Below are 14061 nucleotides of genomic sequence, written 5' to 3' on the forward strand. Positions count from 1 at the left end.
CACCAGAGTGATATGATTGTGTAAATCTGTATCCACACCAGTATAACACTGTACTTGTAAATAGAATTGCTTCTTTACAAAAATGTCGCTGTTGTCTAAGTATTGTTGAAAGAATGTGTATATATTTTGATGTAAGGTTTTAACTCTGTGAATAATTTAAAATGCATTGTATTACATGATAATATAAGGAGAATAAGCAGTTAATGTATTGATGATAGGAAGTTCAGTGCATGCTGTTAGAGGGTAGTAACGGTGAAATCTGCCCAACAACCAAAGGAGAGTTGGTGATTGGTCTAATTGCAGTGTGGGAGGGCTTAGTTAATATGCTCAGGGCATTTCCCAGTTGACAGTTGAAAGTACGTGACAGGAAGAAGTGGAGCGGCCATCTTGGGGGTAGTCTGGAATATGTCCTGAACAGAAGAGGACGCGCTGGAAGGGAATTCAGCAGCACCTGCTTGTAAGAACACCCCATTGACATCAGAGAAGCGGCATATTGGAGCTGAGCTTGCTCACAACCAGAACCTGTCCAGGTTTGAGGAGATTCCTGTCAGAAACGCTGTTAAGAGACGATAAAGGCCGGGACCTACAGTGAAGAGGTGTTGGACACCGCTGAGAAATTAAGCCACAAGCATCAATGGTACATCTGAGTGGTTGAAGGGGCCCCGCAATGAGCAGCTATTCACGCATCACATAACATTTTGGTGGCAAAATATTTAATATATAGCCTGTAGTTAGTTATTTGTGTTGACTGCTTCACACAATTTTTGTTGCTAATACCAGCGTCCAGAACTTTCGGATTTGCTGCCACGGTTTCTGTTTGTTTAATAACTAAAAATCCCAATCCACTTTGAGGTGCCGACACGGCACACAACGGACTCCGGACCATACTTGGTCCATACTTTTGTTACAGGAGAAAGTTTCTGCGGAGCATTTTATTACTGGACAGTTATTCAACTGCGTAAGACTTTATTTACAGCTAAACTGTCGTCACCGTATTTTATTTTGGGGGGACATCTTCGATACCATTGAGGACGGACTGTTCCTCTGAGTTTGCTGTAGACACCACGGGAAGGGAGAGGGAAATTTGGTTGGGGAAATAGAGGAAATATTTGTAAGATTGTAAACTTCAGTGCTTTACCGCAGGCTAGCCTTTAAGTTACCTGCATACAATTAATCCAATTCTCAGGGTTTGAAACAGTAATAGGCGGCCTGTGTAGACAGGCACGCCAGCAGGCAAATTTATAGAAAAATAGTAAATACAGATAGCTTAGGTGCCATCCTGTATAGCACAGAGGTTCCAGCTGTTGGCTAATGTCTGCATAATGTCTAAATGTTTTCTATTGTCCGGGTAAAAATATTCACCTAAATAAGTAAAATAGTTCTTTTGGGAACAAACTGTGTAAGAGTTGGTTTTCTCGCCCGTGGCTCCACCGTGTCCCGAAGAACACTCCCGGTACACGACTTACAAGTACATCTAGACTCACACCTAGAAATGAAAATTTGATAACATTGTTGTCACGCAAGGTGTAGGAAAGACTAAGTGCAACACGAAGGGAAGGGAGAAAAGGGGGCCCAGACTCTAGGGAAAGAGGGGAGTGGAGACCTCCTAGGCTGATGTAATATCACCCTGACTCCACCAACGTCCCTATATTGGCTCGTCACCAATCGCCGCACGCGAACCTCGCCCTGTCTTTCCCTGGCGTATGGCCCTGGCTAGTGAAGGGAGGGGGATGAGCGCTAGTCGATCCGCATTGACCACTATAGACAACAAGGGGGAACAAACAAGGGAAGATATCTTAGCTTTAGTTGACTTCAGAGAGATGAACACCCGTCCTCAAAGCTCCAGAGAGGAAGAAGTAATGCACTTGCTCCGAGCCTTCACAAGGGGTAATGTGAGTATCGCCGGCACCTCCCTCAAGCAGACAGCAGATCATTTGTAATAAAGAAGGTTCCATTACCTGGCAGAGACCAAAATGCCTCTGCTGGTATATATTTTTTATTGGACTGTACTTTCCGATACTGATGACCATTGACCACCACAAAAGAAGTGCACCATGTGGGTTACTTATTTTTATGATTGGGCTATGGCTCAGTGCATGATTCTGAGCCTTGTGTTGTGTAAGATTTCCAATATAAGCTTCCTTCAGAAGGCTCTGACATGTGCCACTGAAGGGAATTGGATGTTTCGCACCCAGCAATTCGCCCCCGGGTACATTTCGCCCCCGCACATTTCGGCCCCAGCATTTGGCCCCCAGGATGTTTTGCCCCCGCACATCTCACCCCCGCACATATAATAGAAATATCCGGGGACGAAACGTGCGGGGGTAAAATGTGCGGGGGCGAAATGTGCGGGGGCGAATCTTCCTGGGGGCGAACTGCTGGGGGCGAAACTTCCTATAACCGCCACCGAAGATGCCAACTCATACCGCACCAATAGAGCCCAAATTCTTTGTAGGTCACCGTCCTGTATTCTGATTTATCCTTCATGGGCACGCTTGTCTCCCCCGATATCTCCATGCTGATTGTGCTAATACTAGGAAATAATAAATAAACAATGGCCAGATGAGAAGATGTTTAATCACCTGGAGGATGAAGAAGCTATTTTGGTGCTGCATGTCTCGCCAATATCTGGGAATTTTTGGGCTATTGGTGCACAAAGTCAGACGTTCCTATAAACAGCTCCATTGCCAGATCTCTCTCTGCATATAATTTATCACATACTCTGTCTATGCAACTCATATATTACACAAACCCAGACACGAGCAGCTCCATATTTCTCCTGTCTCTGTGTATTTAGGTGTTATTGATCTTGTTCTTGGCACGTCCAGAAGAAAAAACATATAAAATGTAATGTAAAGGGATGTATCGATTTTATCAATGCATCTACCGGCTTATGTGTTAGCTCACCGTTCATGAACCCCCAGGAATATTCAAGCAATTTAAATAAACCGCCGTCATCTGATACAGTGTATTCCAATCATCATGAGGGACATAACTGTTTTGGGTTCTCCAATAGTGCGAAAAGGCATCATGTGCTGGGAAAATCCGGTCAGTTTAAAGAGGCCGTCTGGTGAAAAGACGTTATCACCTATGCACGGGATGGGTGATTTCTTGTAAAAGGGGGGGAGAAGGTCTGACCACTGGGACCGCCATTAGAATGGAGAACAATGCGCATTTTTGACTCCCATTCCATTAATTTCCTATGGAAAAAGTCAAGCGTACAGAATGAATGGAGGAGGGGTCAAACATGGGCATTGCTGCGCATATATAATGGGGGTCCCTGCGGTCGGACTTTGAATAGGCGATAACTTCTTTTCACCCCTTTAAGCTGCAGATGGAAAAAATGGCCAGTAAGCTGGGCAGTAAAAGGGTATTCCATCCCAGGGGGCTCCTACCTTCTGGGACCTGGAATTTGAGGTTCCTTTGACATCCATTTTGAAATCTGAGTTGAAAACAAAACGCGTTGGGTGAAGCAGGGCGCAATACTTGATTTATTTTTAAACGCTACATCTATTATTTGTCAGTCCGGGCTGTGGATCAGATTGATTAGTTTACCTACATTAATGAATTGAAGAAATCATCTGGGAATCATTGTGGCTGACACCGAAACCAAAAAACACATCCATACCGTAAGAACTAGAGGAGTGGGAAATACCTGGGCGTGTAGGGGAAATGAAGGGACCCAACCATTGGGCAGTATGGTGGCTCAGTGGCTAGTACTGCAGCCTTGCAGTGCTGGGGTCCTGGGTTCAAATCCCACCAAGGACAACATCTGCAAGGAGTTAGTATGTTCTCCCCATGTTTGTGTGGGTTTCCTCTGGGTTCTCCAGTTTCCTCCCACACTCCAAAGACATACTGATAGGGGATGTAGATTGTGAGCCCCAATGGGGACAGTGATGATAATGTGCCTGAATTGTAAAGCACTGTGGAATATGTTGGTGCTTTATAAATAAAAAAATATTATTATATAGACCTTGGTGGGGACCTGAAGTCCTGCACTGGACATTCTTCTGGACTAATAATTGTTATTTTTTCAGAACATTTGTAATTATTGCGTCCAGGGGAGGGGTAGGGTGTGAGCCTGCAGTTTTCTGATTAACTACAGTGGGAATAAAGCTTTCCATTATATAGTAGTGTCATACTTCTTATAGGCGCTGCTCCATGCTGTGTATATATCTGTACTGTGTCGAGACCACCACACTGCTTAGTTCTTTTTGGTTATATGTTACCCTAATGTAGATCAGAGGTTTATGGCAGACAGGACTGGCAGGGAAGAGGTTAAAGCTACACTCTCCCTTTTTTTTTTTTCCCTCTTCCCACCCGATGGGCTGTCCCAGGACTGGCAGGGTTGTGCATGGAACATTTGTTCTTGGAGGAAGGGAGTTGAGTGAGGTCAGCAGGGCCAGATGCTGCTATTAGCAGGCTATGTGTAGGAGAGCTGCAGCCTCTCCATGTATGTGCAGCCTGTGTCCTTCCCAGGACTGAGACCCCCACTGCTGGGGCCAAACCCATGCTACCCAATGAACAGGATCAGGACTAAGAGGAGCAAGAATGGTAAGACTGACACTTCACTCTGCTCTAGAAAATGCTACTTTTAGACTTTTTTTTTTTTCCTATGCTCTTTTTTTTTTTTGGATGTAGCAGAGCTCCATTTGTTTTCTGGCACCACTGCTATATTCTAATGTGTTATCTGTGGTTTACATAGCACAATCTCATCTCACAGCCTTATGGTCTTAAGGGATAAATAACAGATCTGTCCCCGTGTTTATCCTCTAGGAGGAAAGTCTATAATATGTTATTTTTTGTTTTCTATTTCTTTTTCTGTGATTCCATGTTTATTTGAATGTGATGTTCCACTAGTACATGCTGCATGGTGGTAATAATAAGGCATAGTGGGTGGCACATTTATGACCGCTTTGTGATGTCCACGGTTCCTACTGGATAATTTCAGCTGTAAATGTATTTTTTTTTCTTTATGGAGTGTTGTGAATATTGCCCAGGTTTTTCTTGCAGATCGCGATCTATTCGCTCCAGGTATATGATGCTCCATTATTTTATTTCTCTGCCCGCTCAGTTTCTGCACATTCCTCCTAGCGCTGCTCCAGATGGCATATAGCTCTGACCACAGGAAATGGTAAAAGGAGCAAAAAAAGCTCCGAGCCGATTCATATTCCTCCAGAATATAAAAATAACCTGGTGAGATGCAGGCGGGTCGGGGGACTTGCTTTTCTCTGATTATATGTTACTCTTCAGTTTATGCATTGGCCATAGGCTTTATACACATTCATTTCTTGATCAAACATCCAGAAATGCAGCTTTTCTGCGAGTTATGTTATAGCAGGAAATACTTTTGTAGGAACGGCACAGTTGCCAGCATTTAGAATTTCCCCTTTTAGGGAGCTTCCCCTCACCCCGCTCTCACAAACTGTAGGAGTCAGGCAGGAAAGGATGTCTAAGGATCATAGAAGAGAAAGGCAGGACAATGACCCTCCAAATATTGCCTATGGATTCCCAATATACCAGTCTGGTCCTAGGGGCAGGCGCCTGAGAGCGCTCACATTTGGAGGGGTGCTGGGCAGGATGCAGGGACATGATTAGGTGCGTGGGTGGTGGCAGGATGTGGCTGCTGTCACTCCAGTTATCCAAATATCACTTCTGACAAATGTCCGTATGACGTTTCTACCAAATCATTATTATTTATTACTTGTTCTTCTATAGCAGCGACATATTCAGTGGCACTGCACAAGTGATCGCAGAGAAGCTCGCAATCTAATTCTAGTCATGCACTACAGGCCGCGACATAACTGGAAGCTTTTGGGCCCCAATACAAAATTTCCATCAGGGCCCCCAACCTCCATAGGTCCTTTTTGTATCGGTCTTTCCATATGGGATCCCCATAGGCTCCAGGGCCCAGGTGCGACTGCACCCACTATAGATTGCCCCTGACTACACGTAGATACCTATTCGATTCGCTATTTCATCTCTGTGTCTCCTTCATAGCCTTTTCCTGCAAATCCGGAGAAAACCAGTCACAATCCGTGCTGTACCCACAGTGCACCCAGCACGGTGGCTCAGTGGTTATCACTGCAGCCTTGCAGCGCTGGGGTCCTGGGTTCAAATCCCATCAAGGACAACATCTGCAGGGAGTTTATATGTTCTCCCCGTGTTTGCGTGGGTTTCCTCCAGGTTCTCCGGTTTCCTCCCACACTCCAAAGACATACTGATAGGGAACGTAGATTGTGAGCCCCAATGGGGACAGTGATGATGATGTCTGTAAATTGTCTGAATTGTAAAGCTCTGCAGAATATGTTGGCGCTGTATAAATAAAAAGATTATTATTATTATTCTCAGGATCAGTGGTGGTCCAGGAGATTGGACTTCTAGTGGTTAAGTGATGTCGTATATTAGGGAAACTCCCTTACCAGGAACCTGTCACCAGGTTTGACCAATATGAGAGACTCCCATCATCTTTCAGCCCTCATATACAGCATTCTATAATGCTGTATATAAGCCCCCGATCCAACCCCCAAGACAAGAAAAAAGCTCTTTTTTTTCTTGTCTTGCAGATCAGATCGGGGGCTTATATACAGAATTATAGAATGCTGTATATGAGAGCTGAAAGGTGATGGCAGTCTCTCATATTGGTCAAACCTGGTGACAGGTTCGCTTTAATAAGAAAATGTTCATATGCGTTCGCCAGAATGGTGTTCTTAAGTCCAGAAACTGGTACCGTGATAGAAATCTGATGCAACCCCCACTATAAGGATTCTGCTTGAAAATGGTCCCGTCATAACTGTCATGGTTGCAATATAAAAGGAAGCCATAGCACTAGAGTGAGTAAGCCACAATATACCCGTTCTGTCGCCCTCTTCTGCCATTGTTTCCTGGATTTTCCCATTTGTGGGAAGGCTGGACGATGAATAGTGTTGTCGCCATCTCTACTTGACCTGTGAATGGCTAATCTGCACAGCTCTGCTGGGTGGTGCAGGTGTAGCACTGCGTTAGGAAGTTGGGTGATTCCTAGTGAGCTGGGTGACATTGCTAGGTTCCTCCAACCAGCCATCCCAGAACCACCGCTCTAAGGGTTCCTAATGCCCTAGGTGTGAAAGTGAACGCTAACTAATTAGCTACGCGCGTTGTACGGGCAAATATTGCACTATACGCCGCGTCATGTAAGTAAATGTGGTTACATTGTGACCAGCAAACATTCTGGAGGGTTTTGAAGTTGAGGTCACAGAAACGTATTGATCACAAGGCAACCATTGACACTATGCTGTGATGTGTGCCGTGGACTCCGCGCGTTAACCCCAGCTATCATGTGAGCACGTCACAGCTTCGGCTATGTTCACAACTGCTTTGGGTATTCATGTCAACACTGAATCCATCGCATGATTGAAGCCAACAACGGACCATATTGACTTTGGGTCAATCAAGTTTCCATCTTGGTGTCGGTCATTTGGACAGAAAAAGTAGCGCAGTATGGTTTCTGTCTTTTTGGTGGCTTATTATGTTTCGATATATGGTATTTATTCGATATTGGGCCTTTGGGTATCTTGTTGCATTCATGATTAGATACTTTGTTTTATTATTATGTCCTAGTTTTGGAGGTTTGTCATTGAAACTTCCAGGAGTCATTGTCTGCCCTTACGGACTCCACAGGAATGGTAAGATCACTGAAATAAAGGTTAGTGGGTAATATTGTTGAGGATGGGGTCTCATGTCTCCCTGACCTCACTCTTCAGCCTCCTCTGTTAGGAATGTTCCTGGGGCAGTTCAGTACAGGGCTGTGTCTGTGCAGGGGTTAATTACATGCCCTTGATGACATACTCTGCTGCAGAGGCGAGCTGCATGTTTGGAAAGAGTAGAAAGGACCCTGTATGTTTTCAATGTGTGGGATCACATCCCACCCTAGGCAGCGTCTGTGCCCCTAAGGGTAAGCAGGGAGTGTCTGTGTCAGCCTGGGAAATAAGGAGGCAATTGTCAGGCAATCTCGCTGCTCCATCATAGGCTGTTTCTGAGAGGGAACACTTGGTATGCTTTAACCCTATCGTACTGTAATGAATTTATGAATGCCTTATTAAGGAGCCGCCTCTGAAGAAAGCGTGGTACAGTGTGGGTCCTGTGCATGCCGCGCTCACAGAGCTTACATTCTAGTATCAGTATGGAGGCTCCGGAACTGCCCTCCACACAACCCAGATTTGTTGACATTAGTTTCCATAAATTTGCAACAGATTTAAAATTTTATGGAAAATCTCGATGTATAACAGTGCATGGATTAGCTCTGTGCCCGTCATGCCAGTCCATTGCTCTACAGTATGGTGCGTGCTCATGGAGCTCCATTAAGAAAATTATGGCTAGATATGCCATTACGTCAAATCTACATACAGTCGCGGTCAAAAATTTTGAGACATTTTGGTTTTCATAAAGTTTCCCATTCCAGTGTTTTAGATCTTAGATGTTTCTCTGATTCCTGGAGTACAATTATCAGCATTTCAGACATTTTTACACTTATAGACAAATACATTACATTTATGTAAAGATCAAATATTTATAGTGCTGTCCCTTATTTTTTTTAAGACTTCTGCTCTTTGCCCTGACAGCCGGATATCATCTTCTGGGCCAAATCCTGACTGATGACGACACGTTCTTGCCTAATCAGTGCTCGGAGTTCATCGCAATTTCCGTGTTTTCGTATGTTTACCCATTTTTTGAGGACTGACCAATGGGTTGAGATCTGCGGAGTTTCCTGGCCATTGACCCAAAATTTCCATGCCACCTAGTTATCACTTTTGCTCCATTGGGAACCTGTGGTCAATCCTCAAAAAAGCAGGTCAACATACAAAAACATAGAAATTGTGACAAACTCCAAGCACTTATTAGACAAGAATATGTCGTCATCAGTCAGAATTTGGCCCAGAAGCCGATATCCAGCTGCTAGAGCGAAGGGCAGAAAAGAGTCAAATGTGAGTCAACACTTCAACACTGTAAATATTGAGTCTTTGAATGAACTTGATGTATTTGGCTATAAAAGTTTCAAAAGTTTTGAAATGCTGATGATTGTACTTCAGTAACCAGAGAAGCATCTGACTAAAAGATCTATAAAACACTGAAGCAGCAAAGTTTGTGAAAACCAAAACTTTTGGCTACAACAGTACAGGACCTCCGATCCTCAGAATTAGGACCTAGGGTGCTATGAATGGTTCTCAGATATTCCCTGCATCTTGTAGCATAGTCTTGCAATATGCCAATGTTTCTATGGTGGATAATCCCTTTCTGGCCTCATACACACATCCAGTGTACTTATGCTATTAGTGTTTTTTTTGTAACAAATGGCGCAGGAACATTATAGCCTATGGCAGTATTCACGTGTCCTTTTTTTTCAGACCCATACATTTCAAGGATTGGGCCTATCATATACATGGGCAGCACACGGATGCAGTGTACAAACATGGATGTGTGACTTTGGCCTGACGTGAGTCATCTTTAGTGTCATTGCAGTGTGTATCCACAAGATAGAAGTCCCTCGAGATGTGATGCTTATTCTCTGCCTTGTTCCTTTATACTCTTGATATAAACTTCCTAAACTATTTTAAGAGCTGCAATGTGATGCAGAGAACATGTGATGGGGGCTGCAAGGTCAGACTATGTCATAGATATGTCTGTGAACGGAGTTCTTCATGTTAAGATTTGTGTGTTTATATCTATCTGATTATGCTACGCATGGTGCCATCAAACAACTCCCCTCATTGTACCCCTATAATTAACAACTGCCATGTCAAGAGCTGCCACTGAAAATATAACCTTGCTAATGCATCCTTGGGCCTGGTTCACACAGGGCATTTTTCTGCATTGACTCCGTGCTTTGGCTATAAATGACACATCAAAACCTGCATGGTCCTAACCCAAATCTCTGCAATGTGGGTACAGTATTTGGCATGTGCACGTAACATGTTTTTCAGATGGGTCCACTCCAATACCAGCCCAAAAAAGTGCTTACAAATGCTAAAAAGCATGAACATATGCACTGCAGTCTCAAAACGACTTAAAGAGGTTGATTAATGTCTGATGCGCCAGGATCCAACACCTGGCATCCCTGGCCAATCAGCTGTTGTCAGTGTCAGCCGCCGGCCGGAAGTACTCACTTGCAGAGCTTCTCCATTTTGTGACAATGGCCATGGCTTGGTACTGCACATCCGCCTCCTATTAAAATCAATTAGAGGTGGATGTGCAGTACCCTGTAGTGGCCAGTATCAGAAGACGGCCAGCTCCGCAAGTGAGTAATTCCGGCGGCAGCCGCTACCAATAGCAACTGATTGGTGGGGGTGCCGGGTGTCGGACCTTGGCCGATAAGACATTGATGAACTATCCTAAGGATAGGCCATCAGTCTAAAAATAGTGGATAATCTCTTTAACTGTGCTTAGGTTCAGTCTTTTTGAGCTTCTTTCCACTGCTTCAGCTGCTCTGTATTGTATACATAATGTGAAAAAAACATTTACCAATAGGCAGTCGTATAAGAGCGTGTTTACACAGGCAGAATGCTATTATTGGAGCTCACTGAATGATCTGTAATAATCACTCTGTGCATAGGCTGCCATGGTTCTCGGCAGAGCGAGACCTGTTTACACAGGACGATGCAGCGCACAGAATGAGTCATCGACAGCCTGTTTACACTTAAAGATTATCGTCAAATGCTCGTTTCACGGTAATCTTTCAGTGCAAATATCTTTCATCAATTTTTCATGCAATAGTGGCTGCAGAGTGGAAGAAAACTACATTTTTTTTCCCCTTTTTTAATTTCATGTCTCTGTTGCAGAGATTGGGTGCCAAATATTTTATTGCAAATATCAGTTAACTTTAGTTAAGTCCAAGTGGGTTCTATTAGATCATCTTCACTGGGGGCGTGTACTTTTGCCTCCTGTATGATGCTGACCAATCATAAGCAGGCAATAACATACAAGTGTACAAGGATCTGTGATGTCATCAGGGTCATATGATCAGAGTCCACAGGTCCTGCCAGGCTAAGTGTGCAGCCTAAAGAAGCACTAAAGATGGATTACACATCACAAAAATGTGGAGACTCCATTTAATATTTCCAGAGCTTCTGTGCTGTGTAATATATATTTTGTGTTTCTTTAGGCTGCACACTTAGAAACTGCTGATTGACACTATATGCTGTTACGAAGTCTCTCATGCACAAGGACACCCAGATCCTTCTCTACAAGTGACTCTCCTAGTTTTACTCCCCCCTACAATATATGATGCCCGCATGTTGTTAGTTCCCAGGTGCATAACTTTTCATTTTGCCACATTGAGCCGTATCTGCCCATTGGGTGCCCAAACATTGTCCAAGTCAGGTAATAATTTGCGAACATCCATCCTGCGCTATACTACTGTACATAGCTTGTTGTCATCTGCTAAAATAGAAACAACACTATTAATCCCATCTTCTATATCATTAATAAATGAGTTGAATAATGGCAGATCCAGCACTGAACCTAAGGGTACACCACTTATAACCGCAGACCATTCATAGTAGCAATTATTCACTACAATTCTCTAGGTTCGGTCTTTGAGACAGTTTTTGATCCAATTACAAACCTTACTTTCTAAACCAGTATTAATTTACGCATTAGTAGTTGTATGTGGGGCAGAGTCAAATGCCTTTGAAAAGTATCAAACACGATAAACACAGATACCCCTTTGTCAAGCTTTAAATCATAAAACCTAATCCGGATAATTTGACAAGTTCTGTCCTCAATAATACCATGTTGGCTATCACTTTAATGTTATTTTCTCCAATAACCCCCCACGACAGCACCAAAGGAGGAGGATGTCACCCCACCCTAACAGGGACAGGAAACACAAAGAGGTAAAATAGCCCCTCCCTCATCCTCCCTCCAGTGTTTTTTCCCATCCCTATTGGGATGAACAGGTCATCCAGGGTGCTCTGTGCCGGCGGCAGACACCCAGCATACCTTTAAGCCAGGCAGCTGGGAGCGGGCAATTTTCCTCCTCCTCCCCTTATGCTGCTCCCATCTCCTCCGGGACTCGGGACCCCCATCCCCACCAAGTCCACCCCTGCGGGTAAGGTCCGGTGGGTGTCGGGCTGGAGGCCTCCTCGAGCTCTCCAGCCCAGCTCCTCCCCCCCCTCTCAAGGCGGCCTCCGGCGGTCTCCGTAGTGGAGAGACGCGCACTGGATCCCGGAAGTGACGCGGACTGCTGATGACGTCACTTCCGGTGTGCGTTCCACCCTGGAACACAGTAACCTGAAAACGGCAGGAAAGTGACGTGGGACGCCGAAACAGGGTCACTTCCGGTCCGTTTAGGGACATCCTCTGCACACAAAAAAAAATAAAAAAAATAAATATAAATAAATAATCAAATAATCCCGCAGGTGATCGCAGGTGTTCCTGCTTCACCAATTGGACCAAGGGGTAGGAGCCTTCCCACCCCCCTCCCCAGGGAAAGAGGGAGAGCTCTGAGTCCAGTCGCCTATATAAGAGCCCTGGACAGAAGACATCTAAGGTAGGACCTAATCCGTTTTTATATTTTTATACACTGGATGGTCAGGAATCTATCTTCATGTCTGCGGAGCCCAGCGCAATTCCAGTCCCAGTAAGTCTGGCACTGGGGGTCCTTTCCTAGGTGCAGGTTAGAATTGATACATTAATTACCCTTCTCCCTCTTTTTTAGGGGGACAAGGATCCTGCACCAGAAAATAAATCTAGAAGGGAGTGTGCTATATGTTAAAAAAAGCTATCTTCTTCAAACAAAAAATATTTATGCCAGAAATGCACGGAGAAAATTATTAGGGAAGAGCAGCCGTCCCTAATAGACAAGATGAAGGGGATAGTCCGTCAGGAGGTTCAGTCTTAATTGGCCTCCTTTTCCCGATCCACTTCTGATTCGCCTCCAAAGGTTAAAAAGAGGAAGATTTCCCTGGAAGAAAAAAGAGACTCGGACTCCCAGGACGAAATATACCTTCCAGAATACCTTATAGAGGAAGGTGAACTTAGCCCAGCAGAGGAAGGTCTGGTAAATAAGAAATATTATTTCTCAATGGAATTTATGGAAGATCTCACAGCAGTAAGAAGAAGAACGATGGAAGTGGAAGAAGAGAAGCCACTAGATCAGTCCAGGAAGAGATGTTCAGTGGTCTCCGCTCAAAGAAAAAGATGGTGTTCCCGATAAAAACATTCAGGATCTAATCCTGGACGAATGGGAAAATCCTGAAAGATGACTGAATACACCAGCAGAATTGAAGGACAGATTTCCGATAGATGAAGAAACCTCAAAATGTTGGACCGAGCTACCTAAGGTCGATATTCAAGTGGCAAGAGTCGCTAAAAAGACAGTATTGCCATTCGAGGATTCGTTGCAACTAAAGGATCCTCTGGACCGCAAGATGGACAGCCTTCTCAGAAAATCCTGGGAAACATCAGCAGTCCTTTTGAACACAAACGTAGTCTCCACGTGTGTTGCACGATCCATGTCAAGATGGCTCAACCAGCTTGAAGAGCATCTGGCTATGGGCACATCCAGAGAGGAGATACAAGCTTCCCTACCTTTACTGCAGAAGGCCACTAACTTTCTGGCGTATGCTTCAGCAGAATCTGTGAGGGTAACCTCCAGGGCAGCAGTCCTATCGAACTCCACAAAGCGAGCATTATGGCTGAAATCGTGGAACGGTGATGTGGCCTCTAAAATAAAACTTTGTTCCATTTCCTTCAGGGGAGAATATATATTTGGCCAGGCCCTCGACGACCTCCTGGAGAAGGCGGCTGATAAAAAGAAATCCCTGCCTGAACCCAGACACTACAGGAAGACCCCCTTTCGCCCCCCTCGGGAGCAGAATCCCCAGTACAAGGGGAAAAGGAAGTCCGGTCGTTGGAGCTACCCCAAAGGGGGGAAAGATAGGAATATTTTTTTCCCAAAAGGACAGCGACAACAGAAGCGGTGACGCCAGAGCAGTAGGGGGACGAATCATGAGATACCTTCCCCAATGGCAAAAGATTTGCTCCAGTCAATGGGTCTTAAAAACAATTCAAGAGGGGGTGTAG

At 44.6% G+C, this 14061-nt stretch overlaps 1 protein-coding gene across 4 annotated transcripts in view; it reads left to right on the forward strand.

Moving 5' to 3' along the window:
* Positions 1–14061, forward strand: part of STARD8 (StAR related lipid transfer domain containing 8) — a 188263-nt gene that overhangs the window by 119409 nt on the left and 54793 nt on the right. Inside the window, exon 1 of one of the 4 annotated variants that reach the window (XM_073640920.1) lies at positions 4335–4554. The exons of the other annotated variants lie outside the window; for them this stretch is intronic. Within the exon in view, the coding sequence (XP_073497021.1) occupies positions 4452–4554 (103 nt within the window). The 5' untranslated portion in view covers positions 4335–4451. Of the gene's footprint in view, positions 1–4334; positions 4555–14061 lie in introns of those variants that run through there. 4 annotated transcript variants of the gene reach the window in all.

The sequence above is a fragment of the Phyllobates terribilis genome, unplaced genomic scaffold (assembly GCF_046119375.1).
Source record: "Phyllobates terribilis strain yellow unplaced genomic scaffold, ASM4611937v1 Scaffold_7__3_contigs__length_470593459, whole genome shotgun sequence".
In the NCBI taxonomy this organism is placed as follows: domain Eukaryota; kingdom Metazoa; phylum Chordata; class Amphibia; order Anura; family Dendrobatidae; genus Phyllobates; species Phyllobates terribilis.